Raw genomic sequence first — 26638 nt, forward strand, 5'->3', positions numbered from 1 at the left:
AACCTCTTCCAGTGTCTCACCATCCTCACAGTGAAGAATTTTTTTTCTAATATATAATCTAAATCTACCCTATGCCAGCTTAAAGCCATTCCTCCTTGTCCTGTCACTACACGCCTTTGTAAAAAGTCTCTCTCCCGATTTCCTGTAGGTCCCCTTTAGGTACTAGAAGGCTGCTATAAGGTCTCTCCGGAGCCTTCTCTTCTCCAGGCTGAATGTGCATCTTCTAGTAGTAGTATGTTGTAGTATTGAATATGTGTATCTTGTTGTAATATTGAGGATATACATGAACTTCAGTTCTAGAATACTCTAATAAAGCAAGGAAATTAGATGAGTTGGGAGTACACTGATGTAGCTACCAGGCTGCCACATAAATTTATTCAGTTAGTTCATGGAGGACAATATTCTTGTCCTCAATAATGGATTTGGCTGTAGAGAGTCTAATCATCACAAATAAACAAACAAAAAAAACTCACCCACAAAACTAACCAATGAACTGAACAAAAAAAAAAAATAATTACATTAATCATAAGAGACTATAAACAGAGCAGTCTCCAATGGAAGTTTCAGTTCAGTTTTAATCCAATTTCATGTATTTTAAATGAAATCCAAGAATTTAAAGTTATTGCAGAAACATCTGTCAGCTGACAGCTTTTGAGAAAGAAAACCGTATTAATCCCACAATTCCAGCATTTCAATGTAATAGGTTTACAAGTATTCTCAGAAGGATACTTAGAGACTGAAGAATTTCTCAGTTGCACAAGTACTTCTAGGAGATAAAGGGCTGACCAGTGTCCAAGACTGGTACCAGTGGGGTCACTTCCCATCAAAGGCAAAGAGAAAATGAAAGTAACTCTCACCCCTACATATATACCACCAGAAGTAGTATTAAAACCATACCATTTCCTGACCTCATGCATAGTATTAAATTTAAGAAAACAAGCAAACAGGTGAAAAACAACACCCATGGATCACTCAAATTAAACAATTATTATATGATTCAGACAAAAACATTCAGAAGTGATGCATGAAATATTTAACGTGACACCCTGCATATACAAAGTCTGCCCTGAAAAGGTAAGTTTACTCCTACTCGTTTCAACTTCCCAGTGCCTGCCTTTGCTTTATTATTATTAATTAACACTGATCAGGGTAAGAATTGTTTCCTTCTTCTATGACGTAATACTTTGGCCTGGATCCTAAGTACACTTTATTTGCTACATTATTCTATCAACTTCAATGAAGTTTCATTTCAAGCAAAATGCAACATGCAGTTTCATTCAGATGTTAGGTCCTTTCTTTGTAAGAAAGACCAAAAGGAGAAGAGATGAGTCCTTAGCAAAGAGCCACTAACCCAGCTAAAGCTTCACACAGCAGGTACAACAACAAAAAAAAAAAAAAAAAAAAAAAAAGACAAAAAAAAAAAAAAGGCAAAGCATTTCTTTATTTAGGCAACGCAAGTGTGAGTTACATTACTCAGTAATAATAGAATCATAGAATAGTTTGGGTCAGAAAGGACCTTAAAAATTATCTGTTTCTAACCCCCTTGCCACAGACAGGGACACCTTCCACTAAACAAGGTTGCTCAAAGTCCCATTTATCCTGGCCTTGAACACTGCCAGGGATGGGGCAACCACAGCTTCTCTGGGCGCCTATGCCAGTGTCTCACCACCCTCACAATGAAGAATTTTTTTCTAATATCTAATCTAAATCTCCCCTCTGTCAGTTTAAAGCCATTCCTCCTTGTCCTGTCACTACATGCTCTTGTGAAAAGTCCCTTTTCTAGCTTTCTTGTAGGTCCCCTTTAGGTACTAGAAGGCTGCTTGCTCTAATATCTCTCTGGAACCTTCTCTAGGCTGAACTTAACTATTTATTTAATAATTGAATAAGGAAAAACACACACATTCATTATTTTGCCACCATTGTAACAGCTCCCCACACCCATGCTCCATTTTCTGTTTCTCATAACATCCCCAGCAATTCTACAATGTCTTTATACAAATGAGAGAATTAAAAGTGTTCTACATAGCAATTTAAACAGTACTGTAGTGCTGCAGGAGTTATTACAGACTGAGCATTACATCAATATGTTAGTAGCACAGACTATAATATTCACTACCTCAAGATCTTGGGGGATTTTGTGATCTTGGTCCAATACTTAAATTACAGTACCCTGTAAGTAATGAAATTAGTTCAGATCTTCCCTGCTGATTGCCTCCTGCATTTACTAAGCATTGAACTTGAAGCTTGACTGTATCTACAGTTTTCAAACACAGTACTAGTAACTCTTTAAGAACTTATGCCTCAGGCATCAAAAAGCATTGTTTGTGAAATACAAGCATGACTAGAGTTACCAAGAGACCACATAATCCAGTGTTTGCAGCATGTCAGAACTTGTAAGCAACCTTACAAATATGCTGATGTGACAGTAAGGCAGGCTACAAGATTCCAGGTAGGTACATAATTTTAGGAACTTTGTTAGAGTGTCCTACCATCTTTAAGTGACGCCTTTTATCTTAAGCATTGAAGTGAATTCCAGAAAGTGATAATTTTTGTCTTCTGTAGTCATCACTTTCAGATTAAGCATGTTATATTTTTGGATTTGCACTCTACCATCTCTATAAATTAATTCTGTATTATTCTTTCACCTTTCATAAAACTGCAGCAGAGAACTTAATTTGCTCCATTTCTCTCTCTACATATATATCATATATTTTTAAGTAAAATATTATCATTCATTTTAAAATGACAAGTTCTCTCATTTTAAAATGACAAGTTCTCCAGAAGAATGACACTTTTTTCAACATATTTCAGGAAGAAAATACTACAGATTCACACAATAAGCAATATAAATTCAAAGACAACATGTTTTTAAAAGCTTCCCACATCCGTTTTCACCATCTATGAAGAGTAAGATTTGATCATTATTGAAAGAGGAACTGAATTGTTACAGGAATCTCACCCAATGTCAGTAAGAGGTGGTTTGTCTCGTCCTCTCTTGTAGCAAAGATAAAGTTCAGGACTCTTTAGACTTCCATAGTTTAAGTTGGCTTGAAGGGCTGTAGGGGTGGCTTCAACACAGGTGTATCCCTCTGGGACAGTTTCACCTGCTGATTTAATTATCACAGCAATGTCAGTAATTGGAGCTTTTGGACCAGCTGATTTTGTTTCATGTCGGCTTATTTCTTGGTCCAGGAGGGTTGCAGTATCTGCATCAGTGAGCCCTGCCACCACAAAATAGTCAGCCACTCGTGGACCTTTGTCTTCTATCATGGTTATGTCAGTACTTCCTGGGGAAAATAAAGAGAGATAAATCAAACACTGCTTTCAAGCTGAAACCATTCCCTCAACAAGTATAAGGATTTCAAACCTATAAAGAACTTTTTTCAAACAAAAAAATTCCTATTTAGAGACTTCATGAAAATTCTAGGGAAACTCCGAAACAAACTTTCCTTTCTACTGCTGAAAAAGACAATATTCACAGTAATGGGATTTCAGTTCTGGTACCATAATAGTCATGTTTTAGCACAAGGAAGTTTAAGTGAAATAAAGAAGAACCCAAAGATCCCTACACAGCAGCTACACAGACAATTGCTTGGTGTTAGCTATTACACCATTCAAGTGCTTTGCAGGCTACAAATTAATGCAGGTACCCTTTATTTACAGTATCCATATTTTTCTGTCATTGCTTAGTGAGTAATTTGACATGGTGAAGGAGGAGGGCAAGGGGCCATTCCAATTATAGGCTCATTAGTTTATCTTCTGCATATTTCATCCATTTTCTTTCATAATCTAGACCTAACAATGCAGTCTTGAGACATTCAGCTAGCAACTGTAACATCTGGAAGTCATTTACAAAAATCACACATCCAAACTCACATTTCATCAGCTGATCAGGCAGTACACATCACTGCCCAGCTGCACATTCCAGATCTGGAAAGAGTTGTTTTTCCTAACACCAGCGATGTTCACTAAGCATATGATTTTAAAGCGGTGAAATGCAAATTTCCGTTAACAGCAAAAATAGCTGACAGACTATGCTCAAAGCCCATAGCTACAAATTTAAGTACGCAATCTTATGAAATACCTATCTTTTTAAAAGTTGAGTGAGAAATATTTAAACAGTAGTTGCCAGTAATAAACCAGAACACTGTTATCTCACTTCAGGGAGCTAGGGACCACCTTCTTTTAGATGTCCGTTTCCATCACCAGATTTCTGGGGATTTCATGTAGAAAGCTAACCAGGAATGGAAGTCTGGTTCCCATCTTTGAAAACAAGACTGCCACAGCTGCCAAGGTCACCACCTACCAAGGAGTGGGGCTCCATAGGTATTAACACATAGTAAGTGCACCGAAATTGAAAAGTTTCTTCTACTTAGAATGTAGGTAACTGCAGAAACACTGACCTCTGCTAACAGAAAGGTGGTTTGGTGGGGACAGTATAATCCTGTTTCCTGCAACCTGCTTCCTCTTTCTGTTCTTATCCTGCTCTCTCTTACTGAAATTATACTGAAAAGGTATTTTCCATCTGCACATTTTACAAGACTTCTGAAACTTATTATCAAAAGCATTCCAAGTACTCAGCTGAAGGAAAACTCTGTCATTCATCCTGCATACTTACTAAGAAGTCTTAGCATAAGATTATGCAACTTAGGGGGCCAACCACTATATTGCAAGGTACTGTGGCATGAGATGGAAGTAGAGAGTGAAAGGGAAATAACTTCACGCTAATTGGTAATACCTCCATACTCCAACTAACTCTGTTTTTTATTTTCCAAAACTGAAATGACAACTGTTCAAAACCTTCAAACCTGAAAGCAGAGTACCTACACCCCTTAAAAGACTCTTCTCTTCTGCAGTACTTTTCCACAATACTTTTCACAACATCACTTCAGTGTTCTCTAAATACTTCAGCCAACAGCTTTTGCAGGGTGATCCACAAGCAGGGATCCTGGGAAGAGACACAGAAGTGTTTGGCTCCCCGGAAAAGGAGAAAGCCAAGGAACAGTTACTCACATGACTAAGTTTTCAGGCCTAAAATATATGGATGTCATATCATCAGGAACAATAAAAGTTACATCCAATTTGTCAGGTGTCCAGTACCTGTGTCTCCTGAAAAACCAGCAAATGACTCCAAAGCCATAGCTGCTTGCAAAGCTTCTGAATCACTGTCAGCTAGAGAACTTGCAGTAGTTTACCCCCTCCTACTGTTATAAATGACATGAAATCAGTGATAAATCCCTTTATAGATAAGCTAGTCAGCATGAAATGCAGGGGGAATAGCTTCAACTTTATCTCACAGAAACCGGTGCTTCCAGTAAAAGACCCTCTCTCCGGGTCACTGCTGTTCCCACCTTCACTTTTGTCCAGAACTATAGTTTGTGCAACCATGTGATGAACTAGAACAAGAAACTGCTCTGGCTGAAAGCTAACCTGGCAGAGACTGTTCAGTGTTCAACCGGAGCAGTCCTCCAACAATTCACTGTGTCAGCACAAAAGCAACAGCAGTATGCCCCTTTCAGTAGCGGCAGCACTGACTTGCTCCTGATTAATCACAGAACTGTGAAGTCTAAGATGTTTCAGTTTGCCTCTTAGATGCTTGGACTTGTTCACAGAATTGTAAAAATAAAGAAAGAATAAGCCAACCTCTCCCTACTCCCCTTAGAAGAAAAGAAAGTCCTGAGCCAGAATACTTTGTTATCTGGAAAGTACTGTTTGCACTTGATATATGTAAAATCAGTTACTGGAACAAGCTGCTAAAAATAGCAAAATGGCTGGCACCATATAAATGTTGGTTTTTTTAAACACAACCTTTTTGATCCAGGTTTTTATTACCTGTTACATGTTCACACAGCTCAGTATCATGTTCTCTCAATGCAACATAAAATCATCGCCCACATTTACTTTTAGCACGCAGAGCAGGAAATAAAACAGTAATGATAACAGCATACATCAAAAATCTTGCAACAGCTGTAGTTCCTGGAATTGCACTAATGTTGTCCTCGACTGTGTTTTAAAGTGAAAATTTAGCTTTCCTGGGTAAACTGACGGAAGAAATTTAAAAGGCTGTGAAAAAAAAAAAAAAATGTTAAGATTTGGAAGGTTAGAATGCCAGTGAAGAGAATCCACTCCCGAATTTTTAGCAGGGGAGTTCAAAAAAACTATAGCAATTGGTTGTTCCAGTTGCAATTGGTTGCAAGAGGAACATTCACTTAGATCCATGATTTTATATTTTTTCTCTTAGCTATGCTACATTTTATTCCACAGAAACTCTGTGTAATATGTGGCAGGCAAAAGTCAGAGTCAACAGACAATTCAGCTGAGAAACCTGGCAGATCAAGCCTCATATGTCAGCACAACATTTACAAGCTTTTCAAAATGTTCCGAGTCTTTCAAATCAGCTCCCTTCCTTTTCCACAAGGATAAGAGAAGTAAGGTTTCAAGTAAGCACTGCAACTCAGTTCTTCAAGAATTTATTCTCTAATTTCAGAAAGATTTAAAGCAACAGGATTTTTTAGAAGAGACCTTAAAGTAAGGGCTCTTAATTAAGCCATGGCTATCTTCTTTAATGCAATAGCTTTATAAATATAAATAAGACACTGAACTGAATTAGCACATAGCCACCAAACCAAACAAAACCAGCATAATCCAGTTAGCCCAAGGATATTTTGCCTTCCAAAAGTAAAGTAAAAAATAAACATGTGATTCATGGGGGAACAAGATGAAGCCACTGCCATTTTCCACTATTTTTGTGATACCTTACACAAGTATGCATACTGCTCGTCTTAACAGACACGGGAACAAACATGTTCTGACACCTTCTATCACAAGTTTTATCACGGCAACTTTTCCTCATCATAATTTCAAGAGATGCTGTCCTCTATCAGCCTTCTATGAGTAGCTTTTTCTGTACCTCACAACAGTAATATGAAAACTCAACATTTAGAAAAATATTGACATTTTTATTGTAACACCCCATTCCTTTGCAGGTCAAAACCCAAGTTAAAAAAAAAATAAAAAATATCTAAAAATGATAAGTGTTACATTGGCATTGGCTGATGAAAATGCAGCATATATTCAAAATAAGCCAACACAAAGTCCCATGAAAAGTCTTATTTATTTTAAGTCTACAAAGAGACTTCAATTTCAATCAAATAAACTGAAAACAAAACCTGGGAATTCTCTTTTAAGAACATGAGCAGTACTGCTTCAGAAATTACAAACTTCCAAGTCCCTACAGATCCATAAGGGCTATGGAGAAATTACTTCACGAAGTTCATTTTCCAAATCATTCATGGGCCACAATAGGAAAGTTTGCTATGAGCTGTTTAGGACCAAAATTATTTTTTAAATAAAAGAAAAAATAGCAAAAGGTCTTCAGAATAGAAGATGAACTTTTAAAATCCCCATGCTTTTCTAAAAGGAATTCCATTGGAAGCAATTAGTTTTGCAGATGAAAAACAAAAACAGCCTGTACAGATAACATTTAAAGGCACTTAGTACAACTAGACTAAATCAAGAGATCCTGTAGCAAAAATATGCAGGAGCAAAAAAAGTAAATTATTTTCACTGCTAAATGCCAGAGATACGGCAAAGTGTTCTCCTCTCCCACAGTTCATTTAAGGCTGATTTCTGTAAAAAGACAACAGCCTTTCTCACAATCAAAATGCAATTTTACAATTCTTTCATAATGTTCTATCAAAAATGTAGCAACTTGACTATTAGCTTCATACACGCCATAGCCCTTACAGAGAGATTCCATAGTGAAACAGCTTTGGCAAAAAGGTTTCCATTCTAAAGATCACTTTTAAATTTTGAACAATTATGAAAAAAATACTACATCATTAGGAATTGCTTCACCTTATTGCTGTCTAAACAACAGATTTTTCTTTCACTATAGCTGGACTGCAATTTCCTCTATTTATAGTTGGCTGCACTACAACAAAGTTGTTCTTGCAAAGACAGAAAAGTCTGAGAGCAAGTTACAGGCAGCCACAATGAAGTAAAAATGACAATGTAAGTATACACTGTATTTGTATTTTATTTCATAGCTACATTGCTTTCATCACATAGTTATAAATTTTCAATTCCAAAATAGAGATCATTAATTTAAAGTTCTCAGTCTTCATTTACAGACACTGCCACAGCTGAGGAATCCTATTCTTTATACATACATACATACATATATATAAAAAAATAAAAGTTATCTTCTGCATTACCTGCAAAACACAGAAAAATGTGATTTCTCTAACACATATTCATTTGTGAAACTCTGCTTCCTGTCATAATCAGAGTACTAACAAAAATTTACCTTAACATTGTTAGATTGACAACTATTTTCATTTAAATTTATTAATGACATCTTTTGCTTTACCACTACACTGGCTGTTTGCAGTAAGTAACGTTTGCTTAGAATTCTCCATAATGTAACTATGAACAGCATTTCGTCTCTCAAGCTCATCTAAGGTAAAGACATAGGTGCAGCAGATACGAATACCAGCAAAAATAGTATGCTAAAACCTTAATATCCTAGCAATTTTCATTTATTTCCTAATACTATTAAATGTTAGTTTTAGAAAGCTGGTTAGGGTTTAATTAATGTTATTGGTGGAGGGATGGAAAGAACAACTTGCTTCCCCTTTGTATAAAAGAATCTTCATTGATGCTTGTTAAAACTTAATTTTATACCACAGGAATCAATGCAGAATTTGTTTTAATAAGTGACTTTGCAAATGTCCCTGATTCACATTAAAAGTGTTACATAACATGCATACCCATCAGATGAAATAAGTAACCAGCAAGAAGCATACTTCTTGAGACAAAGCAGTATCACCTGTTCATTGAAACTGAAAATGGAAAGAAATTAAAACAGGATTTGTAAATGCCTTTAAAGGTATGTTTGAAGAAGCTAAATCACTGTCATAAACAGCAAAGAGATACAGCTAGGTTGCATTAAGCCTTCAGCTTGCCCTTCTTCTTTCTGCACGCATTTCAAATACCAGAATCACAGAATGGTTTGGGTTCGAAGGGACCTTAAAGACCATCTGGTTCCAACCCCCTCGCCACAGGCAGGGACATCTTCCACTAGATGAGGCTGCTAAAAGCTCCAACCTGCCCTTGAACACTGCCAGAGCTGGGACAGCCACAACTTCTCTGGGCAGCCCGTGCCAGTGTCTCACTAACCTCATTGTAATAAATTTCTTCCTGATATCCAAGATACACCTAGCCTCTTTCAGTATGAAACTGTTGCCACTCATCCTGTCACTACAGGCCTTGGAAAAAAAAAAAAAAAAAAACCACAAACAAAAAAACCAAAAACAAACAAACAAAACCCAAAAAACTTTATGTTGTATTTTGCAACAGTGGTAAAGGCATGATGAAGTTGGTGTGAAGAGACCTACGACACTGATTTAAGAAAACCTTTTCCGCCCCCCCTCCCCCGAAACAGGTGATCTTGAATCAAAACAATAAAATTTAGTCAGCTGGGAGAGGAGAAGGTACAACCTGGAGGCCTGAACTTAGCAAGTTTGACCAACAGTGAGGATTCGAATACTTAGAGTTTTATCTCTAGGACTGTTTATAAAAATCAAATCTAAATAGAAATGCTAAAGGACTGAAACTACTGTTGGAAAGAATGGTTAGTACTAATATTACAAATACTATTTTTTTAAATTTCACATTAGTGGAAATGCATCAGCAGTCGTGCTTCCTTAAGCCGTGCTTCCTTATTGGTTTTTTAACTATTTCCTAGTTGTACTCCACAGCAATAAAAAGAACACAGTGAAGGTGGTTCTAAACACTAACTGTATTCACTGTATCAGAATAACTGCTTTTGTTCTAATTGCCTCAAATTTTGTCTTTGCTTAACTGGATTTCAAGACATGGAAGCTAATACTTGAAGTCACTTTGAAAAGGAATAATCAATGCAGTCATGGACTATACTTGGCAATGGAAACCTCAGAGTGTCTTTTTTAACCACAAAATACAGATATGATTCCACATACATATAACCACTCTGGCTTATATCTAAGCAGCATATGCAAAGACAGTCACCAATATTATGACTTAAAAATCAGAACACACTGGAATATACACACGGGGTTCCCAAAGAGCTTGCACTCCAATCACTTCTCTATTTCAGCATATATTCGCTATTATCGCTTGCATCAGTACGTTTGTCCATACCAGTCACTTTCAAGCATGCCCATTTCTACTCAGGTAAGGGTGCAACTCCCGCCTATGTATGTCAGTTTGATGCAGTGTAGGACAGTAGAAATCGGACTTTGTGTATGCATCACAAAGGATTTAAATCACTACAGAATGGAAAATTATATACTAGACTATTTAACTATGTTAAATAACTTCACAGACCTGCAATGGCCACCTTTTACCTGCCTGAACACAACCAGCTGTGGAACAAGAATGGTTGGGTGTCACTCGTGCCTGGGTCTGAACATGTACATATGCAAATACAGGACCATTCCTTCACAGCAATTTTCAAGTAAACATTTGAGAATGTAATGGTTGCATAATTCAAATAGGTTACAAGCTACAGACTGATTATCTTATAGAGGTCTATAACATCATGAAAATAAACTTAAGGACAAGGTGAAAGATAAAAGTCTTGAAAATTACATTTACTGAAGTATTCCTATATTTACTGAATACTGAAGTATTCCTATAGGGTGGCTTTTATCTGTTAATTGAACTTCATAGAGAAAACAAGTTGTACCAAGGTCGGGTAATCTAAACTGGCTTTTTGTGTCAGATAGCTAAATTGCTGCAAATCTGTACATATTCAAAGAAAAAATGTTGACTCTGGATTGTTTGTGTACCAGACTCTTTTCTGACAGCATACAAACACAAAAATCAGGCATAAATTGAATGTAATCAACTTGGTGGGAAAGTTTTCTAAATCATTCCGAATAGATCAGGGCACTACAGCAGAAAACTAGCAGAAACACCACATCAAACCACCTGAGGTAAGAAATTCCTATGGAAGAAAAGGCACCAAGCTAGAACAAAATATATTGTTGCTTTCCATTACCCTGAATTTTCTTTGCATTTTCTATATTTTTCTGTCCTGCATGAAATTCCTTGGATTGCTGGAGCAAAAAATGTCAAAGGAGGGAGGTAATTAGTCACAGATTTTCAGCTTTTTATTTAATAAATTGGAATTATTCAGAAAAGACACAAAAGCAAACTAGTAACAACTCAGATTCTGTCTTAGGAAGCAGAACTGCGCTTTTACGCTGATTTTTTTCCTGGTGGTCAGCAAAAACAGTTTCCACTGCTACAAAACAGTGGGACAATGATGTTATGATATAAATGCCTGTGTCAAACACAACAAAGCCTTGAGAAGCAAAGTTCTGCAACAGCAATTTGAACAGCTACTTCTGGATTATAGATGACTGAAAACATCACTAAATTAAAGGACTCTGTAATGCAGGATGCTCAGGAGTTTGAAAATGCCCCTCAGAAAAATCCTGAAAGAAGAAAGAAAAGGAAAAGAAAAAAAAGGGAAAAAAAACCCCTGAAACCCTAAAACCTCTGACTCCAGACTATGCAGTCTACCTCTACCATATTCAACAGTTCAAGTTTTCCTATTGTACAGTAATTTCAAATTGTCCAGTGGTATAAAAATTGGAGAGGTTACAGATATGCAAGGCTGAAAAACAAATTCTGAAGTGACCTAGAGAGTCTGGAGGAGAAGCAGCTGGAATCAATGAAAGCAAGTTTTGCACCAGTAAATTAAGTTCTATTGCCAAGGAGAGAAAACAGAAATGAAAAGATGTGAGAAGGGAAGAATGATAATCAGCAAGCAAGAATGATAATCCAGCTACACTCATATAGTAAACTAATTTAATCTTGTTTTGTTGGTGTTGTACCTAAACTATTATTTCACATAACAGAAGATGGCAACTACTCCGGAGGCTGCAAAGAAAACAGTTCAAAAGAAAAAATATAATAATAATAATAATAGTTTTCGGAGCAAGAGAAGTACATTATTAAGTACACTTTCTGCCACAGTTGCAAGCTTTAAAGGTTAGCCATGCTCAGTATTATGTAATGAGTGAAACATCTGCAGCCCTGGAAACATTCTTTGTTAGAGAACTCTTTCTGTAATTGGAAACTCTAGTGGAACAAAGCCAAATATAGTAGCCTGAAACAAAAATAAAACAGTGGAGAAAAAGTCAAGAGACAATAGTCCACTGGTTAAGCCTTTCCTGAGAGCCCAATCTCCTAGACTGTTTTTTGTAGGGGCTTTTTTTTTTTGTGTCCTTTTTTGGTTGATGCGAGGCCATACTATATATTGGTTTTGAAAGGTCAAAGGAGAGAAGATGTTCTCTTTCAAATCCACCTGAGAGGCTACTCAAAGTAAGCTGTAAGGGTTCAAGATACTCTCCTTCTTGTTGCACTGATTTGCCAGATTACAGAATCATGCTTTAATGTCATTTTTGTTAGCTGCCTACAATACCATCAGCCATACTGCCCTTGAAATCATGTCCTAAGGGCTCCACAAACCCAGAGTGGAAAACCCATTCACTGGTTTTGAGGAACATGATTTTCCTCATTTTCATCTTGCGGGAGGAAAAAAAACCAAACAAACAACAACCCCCCTCCCCACGAAACACTGCAAGCAGACATCATTGTTCTCTGTAGGTCTCTTCATTGACAACTTCGTCACATCAAACATAGGCTGCTTCATCAGCATTTTCAGAGCATCATGGCCTAGCCCTACCCCACTGAACACCTTTCTTGGCTATCAAGAGGAAAACTCCCACTTCTGGTTGGCCTATGACACCGGCCTCAAATTACTCAGTTTCATGTCAGCATTTTCATTCTTTCTCGGCTGCTTTTCAAGCTTGGCAGGAGCTTATTAACACTTCAGAAGTCTGTCTTTTAATCCCCTTGCCAAGTCCTCATTAAGAAACTCTCTTTTGCCAAGATGGCTTAAAAAAGTCCAAACCACATGCTTAACAGCAGTTAGAATATTCATGCTTTTAGTCTTACATTGCAGCAGTGCGGCTCTCACAGAAGGAACTGTCTTTTTGCTTTATATACTGCACCAAGCATACCACAATCTTGATCTGCAGCATATTTTTGCAGTGAGGGTTTGCATTAGCACATATGCAGCAAATGCAGAAAGAGTGTAGGTTAAGACTCCACGTAAACCCTCTACATCATCCACTTTGCAGGCCACCTCTCAATGAAGTTACTACAAACATAAATCACACGTGAAGAGCTTAGGCAAGAGCACGGTTCCTGAAAATTTAGACCCTCAACTTTCTTAAGTGTTATCTGTATTGTCAAACGTTTTCACAAAACTTTCTAGACAAGCTCTCTGCTTCGTAACTAAGCTACTCTTCCTATTCCTAGATAAAGACTGATACAGAAATAGATCTTAGCAATCTAAAAAAGTGCCATAACTGTCAACAATAGCCTCCCACGTATCTTGTAATTTATTTTAAAGAATAATCACAAAAGGACAAATGCAACCACACTCCAGTGGTTGCAACTCCAAAAAGCCAGAACAAAACGGACCAAATCCATCTACAGGATAATAAAGCTATCTTAATATTAGAAGTATAGAAATGGAAAAGCATTCACAAATAAAAGTCATCAACCGGACTGCGTATCTGCAAAAGCATATATGTAAAGTGATTCAAACTCTTCATTATGACTGCAACTCTTGCTCCAGAATAAAAATCAAAATATTGCTTAGGTTTGTACTGACAAAGTTATTTTTTATCCACAGACAAGAAAATTTTGTCATTCTGTGGAAAATCTGATTTGTATTTTTCTTATTTCTTTTCTGTTAAAATTTTCAGCCACTTCTGAGACAACTGGAACATCTGGTTTTTTACACAGAAACTCATCACAAAAGCAAGAAACCCTTCCCCCCGCCCCGAATTCTGCAATATCTGTAAAGAAACATACGTTTCTATCCCTTAAAAGCCCTTGGTTGTCAACCCCTGCTTCTTGCTGTGCTTACTTATATTCCTGAATATGTATATTCAGAATATCTGAACCCATTAAAGCCCGTATTTCAGTCCTCTGGATGTATGTCAAATGTGAGATCACTAGAATATTAAAATGATGTGTATTATATGAACTTCTAAAGAAATAATCACGAAAGATAAGATATTAGAAAGGTACTACTTGGACAAATCTATCAAGAAGTATTTTCCCCAAACACTAAAAAAAGTCATCGAAGGATAGCAAGCCTGAGATTCTCCATCATAAAGCCTTATCACTCACCAGAAGGCAAGTAAATGTGAAGTTTGACATTACACATATTTTGATCCTTCTCATAGTATCTTTATTTAACAGTCAAAATATCTATACTACATTACTCAACACACTGGTGGAATTCTCAGAAAAAATACTCATAGGAAACTTGATATTCTGGGATGAACTACAGAGATTTTAAACAGTAAAAGAAGTGCTTAAGACAGATCATTTCTACGAGCATACCTGCTTAACTACAATACAGAGAGAAGGGAAGAAAAGGTTCTCTCTTATAAAATTTCAGTCAACATTACAAGCAGCCTCCAACTTACCTAAAAAAAAAAATTGAGAAATATCCTTTCAGAGAGCCTAAAACTTACCTGTGGTAGGATTCTAAAAGCAAATTTAAGTATTAAGTCATATTCTCCCTTGTGCAAAGAGAAAGCAATGCGAAAAGCAGTGTCAACTTACTGTTTTATATTGTTGTGCCTTTCATGTTATTACCCTTTATTACTTGCAACATTCATTTCTGCCATAATTTAACAAATGCACTTGTCTTCCTATTAAAAATACTCTTCATGCATGTTTTTCTGTATTTTTTGATACATAATGCTTTGATACATAATGTTTTTATTGATTTCATAATAGATTAAAAATCTGGTTTCCTAAAGCAGGCTATGACCCCTTATGGATATAATTCACAATTTTTAGCATTCCTGTTTTCAGTGTAACCACCTAGGAGTAGATTAATTCCATTTACTCAGAGGACTGATCTCAGCTTTTTCCAGATTGTTTGGAAATTCAAAGACATCCTTTCCCAAGATTTGTTTCCACACAGCTTACACAACAGCACAGTCTTGTCACTCAACCCAATACTCAGTTGCTGTGACATGCACAAAACATTTGAGTCCCCTACGTTTATTTCTCTGCACAGGGTGGAGTGGAATTCACTATTTCTCCCTTTGCAAAAAAAGTGTGACAGCTCTTACAATTTGCTCCCAAGTATATGGCAGTGGAACATCCTCATTCTCCATCACTGATATTGCCCCATTGTACCCTTTAACATATTATTGGCTCTGGGAAGAGGCATGTCAGAAGAGTAACCACTGAAGTGGGAAGAGGCAGGTGGGACAACAGTTACGCAGTCAGAGGAGTAACCGCTGAAGAGGTGGATTACCAGCACTTGAGTGCCTGATCAAAAGGAAGAGCACCACACAACCCTCTGTAACAGGATTTTAATGCTTTACACTTTTTTCTTTTTTCTTCTTTTTTTTTTTTCCCTTCCCTCCTTCTTCCTCTTTCATTTTTTAACAGATCTAGGGCAGCATCAATACTCCATACAGACAAAAAAAGTAGGGATACAAATGGAAGATAATTCTTCACTTATCAATCTGGACAATGCAAATGCAAAGTATTTCAACTCAGATGTTCCAGCAAGCTTATCAGTTAAGGATGAGATTTTTAAAAATGTACAAGAGACAACTAAGTACTTGAGACTCTAAGTAGTTTCCCTTCTCAGATTTGTGCATCATCTGGCTATTAATATAGCTGGGAAAACAGTTTAAAATTAGAGGAGTGACTTACTAAATTACGATTTATTTTTTTCCCTAGCAGAATCAGTTTGAACAAAAAGACTAAGGAGAGGTTTTGAGATTTACAGTGCATACACTGAATCTGAATCTCACTGAAGAAAAGCTGTAAGTATCTCTGTGCAGGATTTGTTCTGTTTTCTTTAAAATAAACTGAAATGTCATATTAGTCATTACATTCACAGTGAATGAGTCATGATAACCCAAAGGAACTCATGGCTTTCACATGTAATTATCTTACAAGAAGATGCCTACAAAAAAAGTCCAAAGCAGAAACGCAGCAACGTATATACATCAGAGTTTGAAATGACACTGCCTTTTTAAGAAAGCATGGGTCTCATACTGTGCCTTTTTTCAAAGGTAAACTTTCTACTTGGTCTGCCCAATTCTGAACAACATACTCCTCTTTTTATTATGCATAACACAGGTTTTGTTTATTACTAGAACTGCACCATCATAGCCAGAAGTGTGCAATACAACTCTGCTCTTCAAAGACACACAGGTATTCTGGTACAGGCCCCTGTGTAAGAACACAACCAAGAAAAACAAAGTTTTTTCCGTTTGCAAAGTCTGTTCTGTTTATGACTTGTGATTGTCATTCTCAGTACAACTTCAAGTTTGTCTACACAGCTTATTAGTATCGGAAAACTTTAATGATATGTTTATACCTTATCCACGTAACAATACATAAACAGTCCTATACAGGGAAAATTTCTACTTAAAGCCTATGGCACAACTAAGAGAGGGTGGGGGAGGGGGGTTATAAAGCAAAAAAAAAAAAAGGAAAGAAAAGCTAAGTAAGGAAGCATCAAGGTTATGCAAGAATTTTAGGCCAGAAGAAATTCAGGTCTTTCACTTCCAATTGCACGAATTCACGTTGAGTCAAGTAAACATTGTACAGGAAACATGCAGACCTGCTTTTTCCAGTCTCATCACACCTTTGAGAACACTGTAACATGTTTATGCAGGTAGGAAGTCTTCTCTGTTATGTCCTGCTTACCCTTTCATATTAAGAACTGAAATCAAACCTGGATGCAATCAGTAGAAGCCATAGTGCTCTCCCTCATAAACAAATCAGATATATACATCACAGTGGTTCATGACTTAGGTTATAAGAAAATAACTTGTACTCTTCCTCCTCCTGCCAAAACCAAATTTTATTCGTACATATTCAGAAAACCAAAGTTAACCTCACATGGTTAGCTCTCCTAGGTTCCTTCCAGGAGTGGAAGAGGAGCTTCAAATCATAACTGAGGGCACCTAAAGTCAGGCTTTCATTGGAAATTACCCCCTAAAAAGTAAGTGATAGACAATAGGCTGAGAAGGGAGCCAAGAAAGATGGGTTTCCCTAGGCTAAAATTAGCTTCTGCCAATATCCCTCTTCAGTCACATCTCTGGTGGTTTCACAAGCTTAATAGGTACAACACACATAGGTGTTACCTACATGAAACATTTCTCAGGCTATCTACATCCTTGAAAGTATTTCCTCTGGCAAATGCACAGCTTATTTTTAATGATTTGCTTTAAGGAAACCTGCAAAAGATATCGTCTATGTCTCCAAAGAACACCTCAGTGTACTTAAGTTCATATTACCTTCAAATACAACCTACACCTAGATACCCCACAGTTTATATTCACATTAGGGTCATTCATTACTTTAAATATTACTGGGAGAACTCAAGTATCACAAAAACAATGAAGGCATAGGCACAAATGACTCCATAGTCTAGGTGAGCTGCTGCTGTTACTTCCAAGGACAGCTGGCTGATCAACTGTTGAGAACTGGCCACACTGGTTTGCATGTTTTGCAATAGTCCCATTCAATGATTAGAGTAATCAACTGAATAACGTGTTGCTGTGACTCAGCAGTTTACCTTATTTTTCCTTTCTAATAACTTTCTCTTACACCAAGATAGACATACTGTAGAAGTTTCAGGACTTAAATATAAAGCTATAGATGCCTTTATTTCTTGCCTTTCCTGAAACATTAATTAAGTGCTTGAACTTCTTTCTCTTCATATGGTGCCCCTAGCTAGCTGCTCTCTAGTTGTGGTTCTCTTTCTCCCAACTTCAACCGCACTTTTATCCCTTCTTAAAGCAGAAAGATACACATAGTACAGAAAAGGTTACACATAATATAGACATGGCTGGAGGGTATCTAATTCGCAAGACTTCTACCTATGTAAGGTTTCTTATCTGGGTAAGAGTACAGTTTCTTCCCCGGAGAATAACAAAGAAGGCTGGAGCCATGTTATGTGACACCGGGAATAGCAACACTGGGCTGTCTAACAGAGGAAGGAAAGAATAAAAAAATAAAAATGAAAAAAAATGAAAAAAAAAAAAAAAGAAGAAAAGGTCTTGCTTTCACCAGTCACACAATGCCTCAACATGAAAGACTTGCAAAGGGGAAGAGAAGCATTGAAGAATGCATCAGTGGCTAGACTTCAGTTTAAGCATTACTGATCAAAGGCTGTAATTAATTATAAAGGCAAAAGCTATTATTGAAATGTGTAGGTTTGGAGGGAAAGCAAAAACTCGAGGATCTTTGCCTCTCTGGTGAAAAATGGATAAGTTTCATAGCAGAGCTGCAGTTTGTTCACAATTGGAAAACACATCCATTTCAAGAGGAAGAAAGCTTCTGCTACTTTGGAGTCTTGTAATTGTAAACTCAGCTTTTGCTGCCAGAACCGAACAACTTAATTTGCAAGTCAATCCCCAATTTGCACTATTTCTAACATCTATTAGACAGAAAAACACAGGCTCTTGGTTGATGCTTGAAAAGCATCAAGTCTCTGTAAGAGAGGTTTTTGAGAGTAAAGGAAAGGAACTGAAGTGTCACAAAACATGAAGATGAAAGCAGAGTAAGGCAAAACTGGCTCACTGCATTTAACTGAAACAAAGTAAATGGAATGTTTAATGACGTGTAAGTCAACCTTTAGGCAAGAAATCATGGGTACGTTTCTACTGTTCTGCTGACAACACTGACTTTGCTGGTCTTGGGGGAAAAAAAAGTGACAACAAATCACATGCGTAAACAGAGAACATCATTATAACCTTTGCTTTTGAAAATTGTTTTCAAGCTTACTGTCTCCCAAAGCAAACAGTAAACATCAGGACTACATTTATACCCCCGAAGAGCCTGTAAGCAGAAACAAAGGACTAGAATGAGAGATCGACCACGATGAAACTTTCTGCTCTATTCCAGCTTGGAATGCACAGTACAGTGTAACTGTTCCTGAAACTTTAGAATAATTTGTGTGTCCACACTTTGTGACAGATGCAGCAACAAGAATAACTGAACACGAAATAGTCACGCTCCACCAGAACCTATGCTGGATGTAGTCCAGAAATGGTCTTGAACTAACTCACTTGGCTTCTAACAACCATTGGCATAGAGGCCAGAGTTGTCAGCCTCTATCTCCACAAATTTGCAGAAAGAAAGCACTCTAATTACCATCATGGGGGGGAGTATTTCCAACACCACTATTTTTTTATCCAGCAGGAAAGAAGCAGCATCACATTTCCAGGTAACTGACAGCAACAATGTCAAAAGAGGGATGATTTTTGTAGCAAGACATAAGATCAAAAGTACATAAAAAAATCCAAATACTTCAGTTTGCAGACTGAAGCATTATAGGAAGAAAGCAGGTATTATGCTGCACAGTGCAGCAAACATTCTCATTTTACAGACTTGAATAAGCAGTAATGGGTAGCTATCTGGGAAGTCACATGGGAAGCAATTCAATAATATCACCATCATTCCCATGAACTATTTCAGAGGTCACCTACACCAAGATCTTTAGTATCTTGAATATTATTCAAGAAAGTAGCATGCTGAAGGTGGGTACCCCATGCCTTGGGATAACTAGCAAGCACAGGGTAAAAAAAAAAAAAAAATTCTACCAGATAGATTTCTACAGTGCAAGCTAAACAAAAAGATGCCAGATTTAGAGTTACACGTGCTTTTTGTTGTTCTTTCAGTCTTAGTCGATCAGAAAAGGAAACACTGCTACATGCAACCACTAAGACTACCAAGCATGCCAATCTTTATGCATCCTGCTATATGCTGCAATTGAAATTTATCTGAAAGCTTCATAAATAAGACACCTGATCTTACATATCAGCCATAAGAATACCTTACCTTCCTCTTACAAGTTTGGCAATATAACTTTCCTATCTCATTCTACAGACACTTTTTTCCTACTGTATTTTTAAGCAAACCCAGACATGTGCATCACGGCTAACACTGGAACTTATTTGTCCTTAAAGTGTATCGAGGTTGAATTCTAAATTCAATTCTCCACTGGTCAAAGGCAGGCCTAAGAAAGAACCAAACTTAAAGATAAAAAGCTTAAAAAGATATCATTTCAAGCACTGTAGTTCAACAATATGTAGCACTGCCATTCCACAAGGGAATTCGTACATGTCGAGTCAGAGGGATGTTACCCATACCACCATCTGGATATCCCAATTTTGTTTGATTTAGGTGGTTTTCAGTGGGAAAACAAAACAAAACGAAACAAAAAAACAAAACAACAACAAATCAAAACAAAAAGTTGATTGGAAAAGAATCCCACACACAATTTCCAAACAAGAAAGCAAACACATAGGAATGTGTCCCTGCCCATGGCGAGGGGTTGGAACTACATGATCTTTAAGGTTCCTTCCAACCGAAACTATATGACATGGTCCAAGAAGATATAAGTATGTTCACTTTGGGCAACAGAAAGCCCAACTTTAACCTAGAAAAGAACAGCCAAATGTAACATTATACTTATCCAAAAGCATTTATAAAAATGCACATCTTAATTTATAATAATTTTTTTAACCAAATTTTTGAGATTTTAGCAGTAATAACTGTGCATGTATGCTAGCAAGCATTTTAACATACAAGTCAGAAGGCAGGTAGGCAAGATAATTTTTACATTTTTGGTTCTTGCTGAACTCTTCCATTGCACTACTCAAGTCAGAATGTATTATTAGCATTTCATAACCATTGGAATGCTAAAAAGCAGCCTGTCAGCCAATTAAGAAAAGAAAAAAAACCCAAACCCAAACCCAAATCAAACCTTAAAAAGGATTTATAGTCACATTTATAATAAAATAATTCTCAAGCCATCAAACAGTTTTTATTATTTTACTTTGTCTCCTTCGTGCCAAGCATTTTAAATATATATATGCTAGTAATAGTATGGTTAGTCACTTAAGTTTGATCATGACTGCTTTTCACAAAAATCCCACAAATAAAAATCCTTTATTTTTCCAAACAGGTATGAAGCAGTTTGCATGCCATCATTATTTTTTTTCCAAAAAACACAGAGAATGTTTACTGCCTTAACTTCTAACATGTTACCCCAAAAAGTGATGCAAAAACTTTCACTAACATTGTGTCTAGTCTACGTAAGAAAATATTTTGAGAGCAAATCATTTTCTTTTCACGTGTCCATGTACAGGCTCCAATTTAGCTTGGTTAAAAACACCTTCATAAGTCAAAAACAATACTACAGAAGTCACACTAATACAGCTTACCAAAAAAAAGAAAGGAGATCAAGTCCTACTTGTTTACAGGCTAGGCCCTCACGCAGATCTAAAAGTTTAGCCACAGGCATTAAGTTTGAAATCAGCACAACAGTCCATGTTTGCAACATGCTTGATGTTAACAGCAAACGACAAACCTGCATTTAAAAGATTAGTATAGAAATATCTATTTAGTTTAGATACAATTTATTTTTATTTAGGTTTTGCATCCTTTCTGAGATTTCAGCATCAAGAAAATACTAAATTGTGCACTCCAGGTCCTTCAGAAAATCATGTTTAGCATTAACAGCGCAGTTAACCAGCTTACATCCCATTTAAAGCCTTCTGACAGCTTCTGTAAAGATTTTTTTCCCCTATTTGACATACGAAGGCCGTAGTATATCACCAGATCCTGTTGCTAGACAGATTATCTGGTCATGCAGCAAAGACACATCAGATATCCCCAGACGATAGTGCAGGTTGATTACAAGTTATGGCTCTAGCTTTTACTTTCTTTTAGTTCCTTTTTCAAATCTGCAGACTAAACTGTACGCTTTATAACATCTTACAGATACGATCAGCTTAGAAAACACAGCATGATTATCAGCAATGGTGCCTTTGCCACTGGGTTGCTGGGCGGGAAGACCCCGCTATTCAAATACGGTTCTAAAAGCCAGGACACCGCCGTTCAGGATCTCCACGTCGGCACATGTAAGACTAAACCCTACCCTGCACCGCAGACGCTGCGCACCAGTCGCGGCGGTCCTCGCTGCTGCCCCAGCGCTGCACAGGAGCTCTTGCCTCGCCTCCGTCCCCCTAAAGGGTTAAACGCGCTGAGGCCGGAGCCCGGGGGAGGAGCCGGAGCTTGGAAAGGGAGAGGAAAATGGAAAAATAAGGAGGGCGCTGGCCGGGGACTCACCTGCAGCGCCCGCCACCTGCCCGGCCGCGCCGCTCCGCACGCCGGCGGCCGCGGCAGGCCGAGCACCGCCCGCAGAGCCCAGCGCGGCCCGACGGACGGCCGCGGCGGCCGGCAGCGGGTAATCTAAGAGTTATCATGGCAATAATTGATATAACTAAGTCAAGGAAGCACCTCCGCCCCCCCCGGCCCCGCGCTGTGCGGGATAAGGATTACTACCGCCAGGGCGGAAGCTCTGCCGCGGCAGGGAATGAGCCCTTCCCAAGGACCGACCCAGCGCCACGGAACACCCCGAACCTCCTTCCCTCTCCGGCTAGGAGCGAAGCTTTCACCGGAGGCGGAAGAGGAGAGGGGCGTCCCTCCGCCGCAGAGCCGGCTTCCTGCCGCTCCCCGAGCGCGGGGTTCAGCGCCCGTTCCCCGCCTGTCAGGCCCCGTCCTCCTCTCCCTCCCGCGGCCGCTCACCTGCCGCCGGCCGGCCCGCCCGCTCGCCGACAGCCGTCGCCGGGCGGCCCTCGTACGCCCCTCGCCCTCGGCGCTACCGGCCCGGAGCCTCTCCCCGCGCCCGCCGCCACCTCAGGAGCCGCCAGACCCGCCACCGCTCCTGTTTGGGGAGGAAGCAGCCACCATGATACTCTGTCCCTCTCGAGCGCCTACAGGCGGGTCTAGGGCCCGCCCCGAAAGAGGCGGTGGCGGGGCAGGGGAGCGAGCGCTGCTGCAACCAGGGGGCGCCCGCGGGCGGCAGCCGCCGTCGGGCGGCGTGAGGGGGTCCGGCGCTCGGCCGCCGCCTCGGCCCCGCGGAGCGGCACCTGTTTGTCCGCCTGCATGGGCGGGCAGCCGGAGGGTGGTCATGAGGGGGAGGGGGCTGGGCCGGGGCCCCGCTGGGCAGCGCGCCCGGGGTTAAGGATCTGTGAGGCGCCGTGCCCGGCTGGCGCTGGCCAGTGCCCGGCGAGTGCTGCTCACCTTATGCGAGGTGGTGTTTGGTACCAGGAAACAAAATGTTTAAGAGGGCCATGAAGGTCCTTGAATGCACTGAGAGGAAGGCAACAAAGCTGGTGGAAGGGCTGGAAGGCATGTCCTGTGAGGAGCGGCCGAAGGCTCCGGGCTTGTCTGGTTTGGAGGAAAGGAGGCTGAGGGGTGAGCTCATTGCTTCCTGCAGCTTCCGAGGAGGGAAAGTGGAGAGGGGGGTGCTCACCTCTTCTCGCTGTGATCCACGGATAGTACACATGGAAATGGTTCACAGCAGCGGCAGGGGAAGTTTAGGCTGGAGATTAGGAAGCAATTCTTCCAGGACCTGAACACTGTAAGAGACTCCTTAGAGAGGTGGTCGATGGCCCAAGTCTGTCAGTGTTCAAGAGGCATTTGGACAACACCCTTAACAACATGCTTTAGCTTTTGGTCAGTGCTTCCTGGAATGCTCAGGCAGTTGGACTAGATGACTGTTGTAGGTCCCTTTCAACTGGAACTGTTCTATTTGTTGTGGTTTAACCCCAGCCGGCAACTCAGCACCATGCAGCTGCTTGTACACCCCATCGTTGCCCCCTCCCAGGCGGGATGGGGAGGAGAATCGAAAAAATCAGCAGGTTGAGATAAGAAAAGTTTAATAACTAGAATAAAATACAATGTAATACTACTACTAATAGTAATAGGGAAATAGCAAGGCGAGATATATAAAACTAAAGGGGAAAAGGGAAAAATACCCAAAACAATAAGTACAAATGATGCACAACACAATTGATCATCACCCACTGACTGATACCCAGCCCAACTCGAGCAGCAATCGGTCCCTTCTGGGTAACTCCAGGAAGCACCTCTGGAATCCTTTGCTCCATTTCCCACTGGCAATGCTTTCTGTTTTGTGACTTCAGTGAGCATGCCTTCATGGGCTTGTGACAGCTGTGTTGTGGGCTGTGGCCACTCGGGTCTTAAAGATCTCCAGGCTCAGGGATTCCACCTCTCCTCTGGGCAACCCACTCCAGTGCCTAATGATCCTCCCAGGGATTTTGGTTTGGATCCCTTATCCCCATCCTGAACCTGTCTAGTTTCAGGACTCTTGCACTTCCACTGGCCAGTGCTGGGAAAAGCCTGTCCCCATCTCCTTGATGTCTTCTCCATGTGCACTGGGGTGTGCAGTGAGAAGCCCTGACGCTCTCGCTGCTCCATGATGAACCAGACCCACAGATCCTTCTTACCTCCTCTGAGCCCCTGGGTTTGTCAACCTCCCTCCTGTCCAGAACCCCAGTTGGGACATACTGTGTGTATGAGGCCCAACGGGTGCTGAGCAGAGGGGGATCACCCTTGTGCCCTCTGGTTAGGGGAGAGAGATAGGAGAGAACCTGTGAGAGTGATCCAAGCACTGCCTTTGATGCCCCATGAGAGAAAGCCAGGGAGCCTAGAGGGCTGGCCAGCACTGCTGGAGCATGGGGAGAGCCTGTGGGACTTTGTCCTGCAGCCTCCAACGACCCCCCTTGCCATATGTGCCTGCAGATGTCTGCCAGAGTGACCTGATGGGGCACTGGGAAGACACAACCTAGGCCTGGGTGACTGGTGTGAAACACCGATGCCAAGCACAAGACAAGAGGTGTGGAGATGGAGAGGGCAGTGACATTGCGATAACCTCAGATGCGTGCGCTGGAGCCTCAGTGCTGCCGTGGGCAGGATGGCCCACTGTGACATCCCGGAGCAGTGAGTTCTGTGCTCACCGAGGGATGAGCTGCTACATCTCCAAGCAATGGACCACGACGTCTCCAAGTGATGGATGCGTAAACACGCATCCCTTGCTGCTTATATCTGGGCACCGAGTCTCACCCAGGTAACTTGTGCCTGAAATCTGACTGAGTGAGTTTGCGAGGTTTGGAGTGTCAAGGGAGCCTTTGGTGTTGTTCAGGGTGCTGTTATTTTTTGCAGCTTCTGATGCCCACCTAGAGCCATCAACAGATTTTCCCTGGCCCTGCCAGGTTCAGGCAGACGGGGAACCCAGAAGGTGTGCTTGCAGCATCAGCGGTGAGCTGTGTGGGGACCCTTCGCCTTGGGGAGCTGGGAGCGTTTCCTTTTTGAGGGACCTGGACATTTCTTCCACTCCTCCCTGGGCCAGCCAGTCACTGTGGGAACTTCTCCCTTTCTCGTGTGACACCTGCTACGGCAGCGCCGGTGGGAGGGAGTGACTAAACATCGCCAGCTTGCCCCAGCCAGCAGATGCCCAGGGCTGCTCTGGGCAGCCTCCAGGCCAACACCTGGGCACCCCTTTTCCATGACCACCCAGCTCTCTCCAGGACCTTCTGTCCTGGGTAGGTCAAGAGCTTTAACTCATATTTGGAAAGTGTCATTTGCAGGCAGCCACAATGGAGTGCATCATCATGATGCGTCCCTCCTTCTCTTTGGACTGGTTGAAGATCTACTGGTCCAGCTGCTGGGGCCCTCCCTCCAAAACCACATGGTGACATTCATGCACCAGCTCATTTATGTTGCAGTGCAAAGGTGCAGCAGGGAGGCCCACTGTCTGCTGGGCCTGGAGGACGGCCATGTTGCTGAGCAGTGGGGAGCTGCACCCAGTCCCACTGCCTCCCCAGGAGGATGTCCACACCTGGCTTGTCTCATTCCATCAGCCCTGAAGGAGCCAATGCGGACGACCTCCCACCACGTCAGCAGCTGTCCTTTGTGGGGGTGCTGGCAGCTCTCCCTCTGCCCCTGTTCCTGCTCCCCAGGGAGCAAGAAGAGCCCCCGGAGGAGTCCAAGGAGGCTGTGGCACATCCATCTGCTTCCAGCCAGGCCAGTGAATGCTCCCCTGGGGAGCCACAGTGACCCCCAAAGGGGAGAGCTGGCAGCCCCAAGGCCTCTGCTCCAGCCAAGAAGAGGCCACCTCACCAGCTCTCCCCTCCCCTCCCCTTCCTCTCCTCTCCTCTCCTCTCCTCTCCTCTCCTCTCCTCTCCTCTCCTCTCCTCTCCTCTCCTCTCCTCTCCTCTCCTCTCCTCTCCTCTCCTCTCCTCTCCTCTCCTCTCCTCTCCTCTCCTCTCCTCTCCTCTCCTCTCCTCTCCTCTCCTCTCCTCTCCTCTCCTCTCCTCTCCTCTCCTCTCCTCCTCTTCCCAATAAGGACTGTGACTTCATTTCTGGCTGCAGATTTTCATCACCTCACAACAGCTCTGAGAGCTATCAGATGTTCCACTAAGCCAGTTTAATTCGCTAACCCACTAGGAAACTCAAGTAGTGCTTTAATGTCTTTATTTTCTTCTGAATTTGTGAGTTGAATAAAGTACCCTAAAAAGCATGCAAATAATTTGTTTATTTTGGGTGCATAGGTGAGGATTCAGAGAGATTGAGTCTGTGATAAGCTTACTTGGAGCCCTTGGGAATAAAAATACCTTCTCTTTACATATTCCTGACTGAGCACTGG

The 26638-nt window shown here is 40.7% G+C and overlaps 1 protein-coding gene across 10 annotated transcripts in view; it reads right to left on the reverse strand.

Moving 5' to 3' along the window:
• The window catches only part of DENND4C (DENN domain containing 4C), a 67466-nt gene extending 44559 nt beyond the window's left edge, over positions 1 to 22907 (reverse strand). For 8 of the 10 annotated variants that reach the window (XR_003989237.1, XM_030470649.1, XM_030470645.1 and 5 more), the window contains exons 1-2: positions 22714 to 22907; positions 2960 to 3287 (exon numbers count right to left, since the gene is read on the reverse strand). Coding sequence is in view for 9 of the 10 variants with exons in the window: in XM_030470649.1 (XP_030326509.1) it covers positions 2960 to 3270 (311 nt within the window). In the remaining variant the exon portion in view is untranslated. Of the gene's footprint in view, positions 1 to 2959; positions 3288 to 22063; positions 22200 to 22713 lie in introns of those variants that run through there. The other 2 variants (XM_030470642.1, XM_030470650.1) reach the window with 2 other exon arrangements.
• Between the last annotated feature and the right edge of the window lie 3731 nt (positions 22908 to 26638).

Source organism: Strigops habroptila, chromosome Z (assembly GCF_004027225.2).
Source record: "Strigops habroptila isolate Jane chromosome Z, bStrHab1.2.pri, whole genome shotgun sequence".
Classification (NCBI taxonomy): Eukaryota; Metazoa; Chordata; class Aves; order Psittaciformes; family Psittacidae; genus Strigops; species Strigops habroptila.